Raw genomic sequence first — 13,432 nt, 5'->3', positions numbered from 1 at the left:
AAAACTTGATAAGCCAAAACCCAACATGATTGCAATAAAAATGCAAAAACTAAACTAAATCAAACTATGAGGAAGGCACTAAAGACAAAAGTAGGACATCTGGGAGCAGATGATTACACAAAGAGAAAGACAAGACTAGACATACAGGCTTAGGGATGACTGACAATGAGACACAGTTGGAAATAAACAGGCAGGAAAGGAACAAAGACAGGAGACAAAACCCAGAGCAAGACACACAAGAAAACCAACCTTCAAAATAAAACGAAGTAACTGAAAGACAAAGTAACTGACAAATATGAAGACAGAGAAGACCAGGATAAATATTTTACTGTAATTTCTAACGATCCAGATGGTGGACTTCAGTGCTTCAGGCTAAGCATCAGAGGAAGAATCACAGGTGTAAATATAGTCACGAGATTATTGACGGAAAGTGATGTTTTACGAAAAGATTGATGGTATTTTTAAATGCCCCTCTGGCTGAAACTGACACTGTCATTTAACAGGGGCCGACTGGTTTACCTGGGCTCACAGGAATGAAGGGTTATCCAGGCCCTGATGGCCCCCCGGGACCAACTGGCTTAGCAGGACTCCCAGGAAAACAAGGTCGACAGGTAATCGGTGACATATAGACAGCAGCGTTTCCTTGGTGTTGGGATTAACATTATAGCAAACGCTAACTACGGTAGCCTTAAGTAATTGATTAGCTTACTATTTTAGGCAATTCAATAGTCTCACATTAATGAAATATATTTAAAAAGCAGAGTTCAGTTGAATGTTTTTCACCATGAGCACTGTTAATGTTGGTCGCAGAAGGAGTCGAAAGACGTAGTTGCACAGCTAAACTGTCAACAGGGGAGTTCCTTTACTGGAGACTTGCGGCGTGCTTTCTGTAGCACCACAAAAATCAACAAATGGGACTCATGGAATTGCAAGTGACCAAAGATTTACTCCAGCTCCTTCCATCTGTTATTGTATGAGTGGGACTGGAGACTTGGACTGATCATTAAATGTCTTGTTTGATTTGATTGGCCTCTTCATTTTGGGCCTCTCCAAATATATATGCAGCCAAAGTGGACTGGGATTACATGCGTGCAAAAGGCCTTTTAGCCAAGTTGGAAAGCCAAGTCCTACTGGTCTGGCTTTCATTTAGATAATGTTGTATGAAAGTCTAGTGAGGCTAATTTTAGCCATTGATGCTTTTCAGATGAACTAAAACTATACAGTTTCCCATTGGTAACATCCCCAACTGCACTGGTGTTGAAAGAACGTGAATAATCCCTTAAAATTATATCTGTCTAATTTAAATATAGTAACATGTCTTACATTGCTGTGTAAAAAGTAATGCAATGATTTGACATTGCATCACTTTTTACTTTCAGCTCCACAAGAAGGCAAATTTTCAGGTCTGCTGTAGTAGAGGGCCGTTGTTGTTTTACTTGATAAAGGACATTCTTCACTCCTTAACTTCAAGTCTTTAAATCAAACTGCTGCTTAAAAGCGGCTGATTCTGAGTCTTGGAGAAACCCTTTCAAATAATTTTCAGCTTTTCTGTGAATCAGTTTTAGTTTTTCACTCAAGCTGCCAAGAAAAAACTGTCAGGTTTCATAAATCCTTTTGTCGTTATCGTCTTTGCCCTTTGTGCCTAAGTTGGCACAGAATTCACTGTGACATCATAAATGAAATTTTTGGAAATAACTTAACAATTCATGCTCATGTTAAAAAGAATCACAACATTAATTTCTAATATGATAAAATGATGAACCGATTATGCATCACATGCCAAGTACCAGATGTCCATGGATGTTGTTATCTAGGTTTAATCTGGTCTGCCATTCGTGACATTTACAGACCCTCTTGTGTGCAAATTAGTTGAAAAGTTAAAATCCGTCTCTTTCGGGCTCAAATTCAACAAATTTATGTTTACCTTCCAAGTCATTTTCTTTTGATTAGAAGTTAAAATGATTTCTAAATGGCACATAGCCCCTTTTACCCGCATTCCTGTATGTGGGGAAAGGTGAAGGGTAAATTGTTCAGACCTTGGTTTATCTAAGGGTTTGCCAACACCTGCATACTGTGGGTTTCATCCAGTAAACCACTGGTGGTGTAATTCCACCGAAATTCCTAAAGTATCCTGTCTCTTCACTGTCAGCCACATGGGAGGCAACAACTCACTGAGTGTGTTATTCTAAAATCTCAGGCTCCCTGCTGCCTCACCTACACTGCTGATGGAGCAGGAAACCACTGTGGTCTACAAAGTAAAAAACAACTCACTAACAGGTTTTCTGGACAGCCTTTAGACATACGCTGTCGAGGACCCGTGTTCTAAAATTGCTTCAACACAACAATTTTAGAATTTTGTTTATATAATGAAACACTGGAAATAGTGTTCATTGTACTCTATAGCAGCTAATTGTAGTAGATGTCAATATTTACCATCAGTAAATAACCCTCTCCACTAACACTCAAGTTCCAAATGATTTTTCCAACATGCATTTATACACTTGTGTTTAGCTTTTGCAGAGGACTATGCTTGTGGTTTTGTCTGCTTTGTCAGAAGTTTGAGTGTCATTTGTTTAATAGCAACATTTAAACAGAAGAGGCACCCATAAGATAGACCTCAAATGTGTCACTATATATGTCATTTACTATTGTAGAGTAGTGTTTTAAACAGTGGCATAATGTTTTGTGGATTTTGTGTTGTGCCTTTTGAGGAAGCACACTAACTTTAGTACCTTTTTAACCTTGGCAAAGATTTGTTCAATCATCTCTTGTGTGTATGTAGGGTCAGAGGGGCTCAGTGGGACTGGAAGGGCCTGCTGGACGGCCAGGTCCAATGGGAGAACTTGGACTTCCTGGACATTCTGGAGAAAGGGGACCGCCAGGTCACAAGGTGGAAATGTTAATCATTATAAAGACCCATTTTCTTTGTGAAAAAGAAAGTCATCTCCGGTGAGATAAAATGCTACTGTGACATGCACCTAAACTGTTTAATTGACCTTTTATTGGATCAGGGAGAACCTGGCCTACCAGGAGACAGGGGGGGCCCTGGAATCAAAGGCATGAAGGGAGCTGCAGGTGACCAGGGAAAGAAAGGAGACCCAGGACCCAAAGGGCTGTCTGTGAGTACATGCAAGCAAAGTCCTAAAATGGAAGTCAATCGTTAATAGTACTTGAGAACGTTTGTTTTAAACTGTGTGGTAGTTCTGTGATTTATTATCAAAGTTTTGACATACAATTAGGCCTATATATAAAAACAGCTGTAATTCCTTAACAGTTAATTTAAAAACTTTCGTTAAACTCTTTTTAAGATAATTTAAAGCTAAAATTTGCATTTCAATCACATCTTGTTTTTTTGATTTAAAATCCACTGCGGTGGTGCACAGAAACAGTCTCAGTGTGCAAAACATTTGGCTCTAACTGTATGTTTGAGGATCAGTTCTGTTCATCATGGACAGTGTTTAGAAGACAGGATTATGACTCTGATGCAGGACAGGACTTAAACTTAAAACAGTGTTTATTGCTGGTGTTTCATGGGTAAAACAAACAATAAGAGAGGCATTAGGGAGGCTCAGAGAATATATAGACACGCAGCAGGTAATTAGGGAGACTGGAAACACTGGGGAACACAGCTGAAACTCCATTGGGAAAGCAAGACAAGGGAAACAAAACTACACACAGTGACCAAGAGACGAGGGACTATCAAAGCAGGACAGGAAGTAATCAAAAGACGAGAATATCAAATTCTAAGACTTCACAACGAGGCACAGGGGAGGCAAGAAGTGTGATAACGGATGGGAAGCACAGACACATAAATTAACTAAATGCAGAATACTAGACACAAGAGGACAAACACAGAGGGAGGAATAAACAGCCAGGAACAAGGAATACAACAAAATACGCTAAATAAATGAACTGTAACCCCTAAACAAACCAAAACTTCAAGCTCCATCTAACTCACAATGCTGGGGCCCAGGACCAGGATGCTGGTAGCTGAATTCACATTTAGAGACAGTGCTACAAAATCAAATTAACTAGCTCCATCGCATAATATTAAATCAAGATACAATATAGATTTTTTTTTTAATTCTATGCCTGACACATTTTGTAACTCTTTAATCTTCACATTTGTACAGTTTTTATTTCAGCCTGTGTGTTTTTCACAGATACTTGTCATGTCTTTTTTTTTCATGTACCCGGTAGAGTATATACATTACTTTCCACTGGAATGCACTTGTTGAAATATGGCTTTATAAGCTTATATACATTCTTTAATACCTCTCTAAATATAGCTTCAGGGACATATGAAGCCAATCTTTGGTGAGGTTTCAATGTGTGCCTGACACTTTTCCAACCTGAGTAGAGTAACAAATTATCTGGGCGAGAATAGGAATGGAAACATTCCACTTGGTGAGGCCAAGTTATGTAAGATCCTCACACTCCAGGGACCTGAAAAAGAGGTGCTCTGCTTTACTTATGTAACTCCCCGAAGAAGAAAAAAGAAACAGCATTTAATCCCTTGCTCTCCCCTCCTATAGTTATCTCCACTGATGCTCCTGAAACTGAGAGGAGACTCAGACCCTTGGGTCAGATCCCTTTACACATTTTAGTCAATAGAGTCTCTGGGCCAGAGTCACCGGTTTCAAAGTGGAGCTGTCTAAAGAATGTGGAAGACTGGCTGTACAAACACTGTCTGCCACCCTGGAAGGCATGTGCTTAGACACAGGATAGGACGCAGACATCCATCCTCTCACAGTGTGTCTAGGTCATGTGAGTGTGTGCACTGAGACTGCCGCAGATTGACAGAAAGTCTTCTGTGTGTGCCCCAGTTCTTTTGAAATAGAAAAGAAGGGTCTTTATAAGGCTTGCCTAGTGTCCCTGTTGTGTCTGGTATTAAAACTGGGTGAAAAATCAAGTAAATCAACCCCACCTCCACACACACACACTTGCCTTTTATATCTTAGTAAGGACATCTAATTGACATAATGCTTTCCCTAGCCACTTACCGTTACCCTAACCATCAAAAATGCCTAACCCTTAGCCTAAACCTAACTGTAGCCCTGACACTAAAACCACATTTTGTGCCTCAAAAATGCCTTCAGACTTATGGGGCCCAGAATTTGGGCTAGAGATTTGCTATTGGATGTTCAGTATACTAAATAACAAATATCAAGTTCCTTTCTTCTCCATTGGAGAAGAAAGAAATAAACAACTTATTTTCTATTGTCAATAATAAGTGTTGGCTTTATGTTTTGCATGTGTCTTAAGACCTATTTGTCTTAGGCACCCACCTTTATGAGTAAATCTCCGTAATTCTACTGAGGATATTGTTGAGAGATTTGCTGTCAGCCCCGATTACATCACATAAGAGAATTTTTTTTTAAAAGAGCCATCTTCTGCATATTGTGTTTTTTGTTTTTTATAGGGGGAAACTGGAGATTTGGGCATGATTGGTTTACAGGGCTTACCAGGACCTAAGGTAAACAACTGAGTGGCCAACATGTATTAAGAGCATATAGAAAAACGATAAAAAATAACAGGAGAGTAGGTTAGAATAAGAAATAACAAATATCTTTTTCCTTGAAACAGGGGCCAACTGGTGATTTAGGACTGAGAGGTTTCCCTGGTCCTAAAGGTCCTATGGGTACTTTGGTGAGTTTAATAGAAACTGAAATAGGACCAGGTAGGCACACAATGGTGCTTTCTTCAGAAGTACTGCTTTAAATCAAATCCCACTCAGGAAAGAACTTTCAGAAATATAAATACATTTCTGTTTTGTTCCCTGTTGTCAAAGTGTTTATGAAGAGAACATGAATGTAGACACATGTGCAGTACACCTTGAAGTCTTTATAGATGTTTTTACTGCTTTTTCAGCAATGTCACTGTTTGTTCCAGGGCTTCACTGGACCTCTAGGCCCTGAAGGAAAAATGGGTCCAATGGGAAAACCTGTAGGTTTTTTTTCTCATTTTGTGTATGTGTGTGTGTAAGACTTGTACAAAGAAAAAGGAATTATTACACTCTGACATTCAGACTTTCACTGTATGTATTGTTTAATTTCCAATAAAGACAGTTAATTGATAATACAGATTGGAATACAGTGCTGTATGTGTCTTTATGCTATGTTATCCTTTTTTGCAGGGGCCAAGGGGTCCAAAAGGAAACGGTGGTGAAATGGTGAGATGAAATCAAACCCTTTAATCAAAACCTGGAAAGTCTTCTGTATTATTATGTCATGATTGCACTCTGCCAAAGTGTCAAACATTCCTGACTGAGAAACACTCGGTTGTCTTAGCGGCCACCTCAAAGCCGTTTGTGCGTGTAAAAACAGAGCTGTAGATGATGAAAGTTACATGAATGTGAGCTAGGGTGTAGTGGTAGTTTTGTTTATACGGCTTTCTTAAAGTGTCGGTGCTGTATGACACTTTAGGCTAAGGCTATGGCTGAGTCATAATGAGCACGCTCTCCTGGAGCGCAGTGTGGGGCCCTCTTGTGTAAACAATGCTGAGGAAGTGCCTTGACAAAATGTTAGCAGGGAAAGCCGCAGTGTAATCCACACAGTCACTTCTCAGTTGTGGTAGTTAGTTTGTCAGTTCTTTGCAAATCCCTCTGCATTTCACCCTACCACACGCAAACACACTGTACTCAATGGGCCTCTAATCCTAGGCTTTACTCAGATGCTGTTAAAATGTGCTCACAATATGGTATGGATATAAAGGACTTGAGATCCCACTTACAGACATCATGAAGTTCAGCTGCACCAATGTTTTGTCCCTAGTCCACCAGAGGGGGCAGTATGTGTGTGATACTACTGTCGCTCTACAGAGCATCTCAGAAGGATTCAGTTCAATTCAGTCCAATTCAATTTTATTTATACAGCGCTAAATCACAACAACAGTCGCTTCAAGGCGCTCGAAGGAAGATGAATCACGAATCTCTTCCATTCTGTTCACTGTGAGGCTGCACTTATTTAATCTATTTTATTTTTCGTCGTGTGTGTTATTTATGTAGAAGTGTATGTGTATCGTAATCATTTTATCCATTTTAATGCGTATTTTCTATGTGCCTGACTCTTTCAGGGGCCTCAGGGACCACAGGGAAGCCCTGGACCCAGAGTAAGTGCTAACTACACTATCACTTTACAGAATGATTCCTACTGTATACACAGAACTACTGTATATACTTCACTGTTATTTTGGATTATGAACAATTATGAATGAGAGTTTTCACAGGTCAAATATACAGAAGTGCAAATGTTTTGAGTCACCTCTCATTGCTTTATATTTTATTAGAAAATAAGAAATAGATGCGAGGATTTATGGAAATGTGCAAACATGCATGGAAATATAGTATGAAAGGCAAAAACTCAGTTTGTGGGCTTTTAATGTGTTTGAAAATCAATATTTGGTATGACCACCTTTATTCTTCAGCACACTCTGAACTTCATAAAGCTTCTTGAAGAACATCCAAAGCTTTTCTTTGGATGTTGGGCTGCCTTTCTTTCTGTTCTCTGTTGAGATGATCCAACACTGCCTCAATAATGTTGAGGTCTCTGGGGAGACCAGTCCATGTGTGATTGACATCATTGTGTGTATCCAGGTATGATTACACCGCATTGGCAGCATGTTTGGGATCATTTCCATGCTGAATAAGGTCAAAAAGCTTTTGATAATCAGATGCTTTCCAAATGGTACTGCATGGTAGATCAAAATCTCTGCCTCCACCATGTTTTACAGTTTGCTGTAGACGCTCCCTGTGGTACCTCTCTCCTGACTTTCTCCCCCTACATATTGATAATGATTTAGATTCAAATTTGGTGTTGCCATTGTTTTACTGTGTCAGGTCTTTGTTGGATTTTGTCCTGTTTCTTAAGGGCATAAGTTTCAGATACTATGTTAAGTTAATAGCTCACTATGTTGTTGCAAAAGTGCAGAAACATTTTATGCTGACCATACTTTTCCTTCTTCTTCACCTCCTTCTTTTTCACCTCCTGAGTCTTGGAGAAACCCTTTCAAATAATCTTCTTCTTCAAATTCTGTTGTTTTCATGTTAATTCCGTTGTTTTTATTGAAATTCCGTTGTTTTCATTCAAACTGTTCTATTCATTCTAATTCTGTTGTTTGTTTTAAACTTCCATTGTTTTCATTCAAATGCTTTTGTTTTCATTATAATTCTACTCGTTTTCATGTTAATTCCGTTGTTTTCATTCTAACTCTGTTTGTTTTAAACTTCCATTGTTTTCATTCAAATTCCATTGTTTTGATTCTAATTCCGTTGTTTTCATTTCATTCTTCTTCTTCTTCTTCACCTTCTTCTTCTTCTTCTTCACCTTCACCACAAATTGTGTTTTGGGGACGGCAACAATTTAAAATTGGTCTATACATAACACTAGATGCTTCTTTGATGCTTTAATGATTCAACAAACAGACAAAAAAACAACGTCAACAAAACATTCCTCCAAAAATGTTCAAGCGCAAGAACTAGACTAAAAATAAGTGAACAAGCAGCCAGTGTCGAAAGAAAACTTCTGAAAGATTTACAGAAAGCCTGGAGTCCAAATCTGTCTCCTTGGAAGCAAAATGTAAAGAAGTGAGAAGTGACTCAAGACTTCAGAGAATGACATGGCGAGCTGGGGTTAGGGCAGTTCTGTGGTTGTACACTCTACCATTTTCCTGCAGTGTACATTTTCTTCAGAGTCCATTGGCGCATACATGACAAACCAAAAAGTGAAATGATGGCAACCACAATGAGATCATTTCTGTGTGTGTGTTACTCATTTTGTCCTTTTCTTTCTACCACCCCAGGGACCCCCTGGCGCTCCTGGTCCAACAGTAAGTATTTTGTGTAATGCAGACAAGATTGCCTAGACAGCAGGAGTCTTGCTTTAATGTAAAATTCAGATGTTGTAATGATGTACAGTTCTTGAATATATATTACCTAGCCTGTAGGTATTTATATCTCATTGTGGTTGGGGGGGTAAATGAGTTACATCTCTCTCTTTCTTCTTTCCTGAAACCTAAGATATGTGCTTTTTCAAGCTTAAATAAACGTTTTAGTAAAAAATAAGTAATACAAGCCATTTTTTTCTGAGTGGCAGGGTATGAACGAACCAGGACAAGCACCTGTTTCCTGTCTTACTCTAGATGAGCCAACAAATGGTGTATGTCAATAATAACTAAGATCTCTGTGATTGTTTTTTCAGTAGCACTGACAAAGCCTTTTCTGGCGTGGCTACTCTTGTTTGTCCCAGATTCTGGATATCATGCAGCTTTCTGCTCTCTACATGACCTTTTCCTGTTCAAACAGTTCCAAGAACCCCCCTAAAACAACTCAGCTGCCTTTTTTGTGTACACACATTCAGTGATCGCTGTGGTGTTTATACTGAGGGGAATTTGTTAATTTTCCCGCAGCCAAAATCAAGAATGTGGCTGTTTATTGATCCAAGACTTATTTTTCTGCCCTTGTGTGGTATTAAAGTGTACACTGACGCTGTTAAAGTTTTCTCACTAAACTGGACATGTCTTTCTGCTGCCATATTTACTTTAATCAATGAGCAAGCTGACAGATTAAAATCTTTCAGTTTAATAATGAAGGCACTGAATTGTTTTCATTGAACTGAATATGGTGATTCTTAATCCACAGAGGGTGTTATATGACGACTTAGCAGTCTACAGTCCATCCGCTTCCAATGATGCCCTGAGGACTGAGGTGAAGCACTTTATAAGGATGGGTAGAGAAGTTATGGATTAGTAGATTTGTGAAGTCAGGTTAAAACTTGAGAGTTCACAGTGTTATCATCCTCGTACTTAACTAGAGTTTCCAGAATATGGAGATGAGCATGCCAGACCAGAACACGGAAGTACTTAAGACTCTACAGTATTTGAGCAGTGTGATCGAGAGCCTCAAACAGCCTCTCGGGACAAAGGAGAACCCAGCTCGTGTCTGTAAAGACCTGCTGGACTGCCAGCACAAGTTAAAAGACGGTGAGTGTCTTCACCCATACATGGAAGACACTATTTTGCACAGGTAGCAGGTCTTAATATTAATATTCTTCTCTTTTCAGGTTGGTTCTGGGTTGATCCAAACCTGGGCTGTACGTCTGATGCCTTCCAGGTGTTCTGCAACTTTACAGCAGGGGGACAGACTTGCTTACATCCAGTGTCAACTGATAAGGTAACACTGAACGAGTGGGGGAAAAAAAGGACACTTTTACTCTTACTTTAGACCAGGGGTGGGCGACTCCAGGCCTTGAGTGCTGGTATCCTGCAGGTTTTAGATATCATCCTGGGTCAACACACCTCGATCAAATGATTCGTTCATTACCAGGCTTCTGGAGAACTTCAGGACATGTTGAGGAGGTAATTTAGACATTTGAATCAGCTGTGTTGGATCAAGGACACATCTAAAACCTGCAGGACACCAGCACTCAAGGCCTGGAGTTGCCAACCCCTGATTCAGACCATAGTATTTAACACTGACAGTACAAGAAAAGTTTCATTTTGATTCATTTAGAGTTAGTTTTATTTTGCTATACTGCATTATGCTTATATTATTTTACTTTGCACACTGAAACAAAATTATTCACAAAATTATAAAACTATGACAGAGGGTTGTACTTCCTTGTACTCTCTTTAGCCAAGGAGTTCTAGTTTTGTGTCAGCTGAGCAAAGAACACCTTTCTAGGCTGCTTAATCTTTCTCCAGGTTGTCTTTCGCATACTTCATTCTAGCTTGAAGGTGTCTCTTCTGAAGAAGTGCAGTATTTCTTGGTCTCCAACCTCTTAGTCCATTCCTGTGCAGGGTTCTAGTTACTGTCTTAAATACTACTTCTTGACTTGGCTAAGTAACTCACTGCTGTCTTGGCAGTTGCTCTGGGGTCTTTAGACACATCTCTCACTGGTTTTCTTTCCAGATTCTTTGAAAATGTTCACTTCCTTCCATTGACAGGGTTGTTCTGTACTGTGTGGCTGTCTCCAAGTTTCTTGATGATACTTCTCACTCCAGCTCTTTGCATATCCATCTCTTGCTTTGTGAGCATCAGCAGTTCTTTTTCCAAGTCTAAACTGGTTTGTTTTCCTTTTGACATGATGCTATAGTGTTCACAATCTACACCGTCTGTGCACTTTCTCTCTCCAACAGATGGTATTTGACATAGGAAATGTCCAGATGAAGTTTCTCCATTTACTGAGCAGTGAGGCTAGCCAAAGCATCACGTTTCACTGCCTGAGTTCCCAACCCTCCAGCACCGCAGACAGCTTCAGCTCCAGTGGACACAAAGAGAACACCAGGCTTCGGTTTCGTGGCTGGAACAAACAGATGTTTGAGAAAGACACACTACTTGAACCACATGTGCTACAAGATGAGTGCAAGGTAATGTGGTGTTTAAAAAAAATAAGTGCCTTTGTTTTCGTCGTTAGGGCAGTTTGATTTAGTCGTGAGCATTTTCTGTGGTTATTCTTACAGAAACCCACACATAATTCTGCATATCAATAGGACTGTCTCGTGAAATTATGACTTGCTGGGACTGATTTGAAAATGTAAACTGATATCCTGATGATATGCTCTGATATATTCTTTATGCTGGTGATAAATTGTTGGTTGTAATTAAATAGGTGACAGCAGAATTTTAAAGAACTTCCTAAAGATATATATATTTTTGTATTTACTAAAAGTCATTACCACAAATAAATAGAATCTGCTCCCCTCCCCCATTTGTCCTGTTCCAGATCCAAGATGGCAGCTGGCACCAGTCACGATTCCTCTTCCATACTCAGGACAGTGGTCAGCTACCAATTGTAGACATAGAGGAATTTCCCACTTCACAAATCAACAGTCAGCGAAACGTAGAAATCGGTCCAGTCTGCTTCCTCTGATACCAACATCCCTATCATCGAAGCCACTTTTATAAACCACTTAAATCCGCAGATTTTTAAAATTTCCTACCAAAGAGATGCTGGCACAGCAAGGCAGACTGTATCCCTGAGAGCTTGTTGCATTTGCTGGAGAGCTTCAGCAGGACTTACTGTGAGACTAACAAAAACCCAACATCGAACGGCAGGCAGCTCTACCTGGGAGAAATCAGTCTCTGTGGAACACCCATGCCAAAGAGGACAGTGTATACTGATATTTATCTAATCAATGTGTAAAGTATTTGTTTAGTTTTCACTCAAAAGGTGCATTGGGCCACTGCATATGGACCCATTTTACTTCCTGATGACGGGGGTAGGGCCTCACATTGCAGCAGCCTGTCCAAAACCCAAAACTCAAACCTGCCATTCACTCATGTTCCACCCCTTCAACTCCCAAACACACCATCCTTGGAAGGGGTCGAATCCAAAGGATCATGCCAGGCCTCTGCAGAGGGCACTGTCTAACTAAAGGTGCAATAGCATATGGAAAATGTGTGTGCTTTAAATATTTCATTGTCCAATCAGAGGCTATATTTGATATTGTTTTTCATTATGTTTTTGTCTTCGGTCCCATCCAGTCGGACCTGTACATCTTGACAGATGGTACTCTACCTCTACCTGCTTTCAAAAATAGTCAAATTAGTCATTTTTACCTTTTGTTTTGTATGTACCGGTTACATCAGAATTTGTTATGTTGTTTGAATGCTTATGTTGATTTGGTCACTTCTAATTTATGAACCATTTTTTGATACACAACATATTTTCATAGCTTTTCCTACTATGTGGTAGTTTCCTCAGGGGAAACCTATCATTGGTGCTGCAACGTTTCCTGTGTATATATTGACAGCATACTTCAATGTTTATTTATAACCTGGTTTTTTTTTTTTGGTTTGTTTTTAGATTTGTTATTATTATTTTTTTGGTCACATTACTGTGGTACAGTAAGTTATACTCTCAGAGAACTTGCTTACTTGGTCAACCACAGCTCGGTCTAGAGGAGTATTTATGTTTGAAGTGTGTGTGTGTGTGTGTGTGTGTGACTGTGTGTTCATCATACTGCTTTATAAATTCATTCAGAAGTCAAATGCAGCTACGGGAGGACAAAATCAAAAAACACAGAAAACAGTCATCATACTCTTAAGTTATGTTACCATTAATTAAGTGTAATTATATAAAGTTTGTGGAGGACAAAGTTGGATGCAAATGTGTAAATAAAAAATAATTTTAGAAACAAATAAATGGGACATTTTATCCACATGTGGTTTTGTTACCTTTTTTTTGAATGAAGGACATACTTGTTATAAAGAGTGGTGGAGTAATACCTCATTATCAGTTTCAGATGTGCACAATAACAGGTTGAGATCTGCACCCAGTGTTACTTAAGTAAAAAATTTCCCCCCTAATGTTACAACCATAAAAATACACTGCTAAAAAATATTAAAGGAACACTTTTTAATCAGCATCAAATCTGGGATATTAATCTGGTCAGGTAAGTAGCAGAGGGGGTTTCAGCTGCTTTGGTGTTAATG

The 13,432-nt window shown here is 39.3% G+C and overlaps 1 protein-coding gene across 1 annotated transcript in view; it reads left to right on the top strand.

The window, feature by feature from the left end:
* The window catches only part of col24a1 (collagen type XXIV alpha 1), an 85,145-nt gene extending 71,987 nt beyond the window's left edge, over positions 1-13,158 (top strand). The window contains exons 47-60 of the mRNA XM_026146179.2: positions 504-611; positions 2,783-2,890; positions 3,012-3,119; positions 5,423-5,476; positions 5,587-5,649; positions 5,893-5,946; positions 6,137-6,172; positions 7,075-7,110; positions 8,800-8,826; positions 9,638-9,703; positions 9,810-9,978; positions 10,059-10,168; positions 11,134-11,364; positions 11,721-13,158. Of these exons, the coding sequence (XP_026001964.2) occupies positions 504-611; positions 2,783-2,890; positions 3,012-3,119; positions 5,423-5,476; positions 5,587-5,649; positions 5,893-5,946; positions 6,137-6,172; positions 7,075-7,110; positions 8,800-8,826; positions 9,638-9,703; positions 9,810-9,978; positions 10,059-10,168; positions 11,134-11,364; positions 11,721-11,867 (1,317 nt within the window). The 3' untranslated portion in view covers positions 11,868-13,158. The remainder of the gene's footprint in view (positions 1-503; positions 612-2,782; positions 2,891-3,011; positions 3,120-5,422; positions 5,477-5,586; positions 5,650-5,892; positions 5,947-6,136; positions 6,173-7,074; positions 7,111-8,799; positions 8,827-9,637; positions 9,704-9,809; positions 9,979-10,058; positions 10,169-11,133; positions 11,365-11,720) is intronic.
* The last annotated feature ends 274 nt before the right edge of the window (positions 13,159-13,432 follow it).

Source organism: Astatotilapia calliptera, chromosome 17, assembly GCF_964374335.1.
Source record: "Astatotilapia calliptera chromosome 17, fAstCal68.1, whole genome shotgun sequence".
In the NCBI taxonomy this organism is placed as follows: domain Eukaryota; kingdom Metazoa; phylum Chordata; class Actinopteri; order Cichliformes; family Cichlidae; genus Astatotilapia; species Astatotilapia calliptera.
Note: the sequence above shows the minus strand (reverse complement) of the source record. Positions and strands in the feature narration are given on the sequence as shown.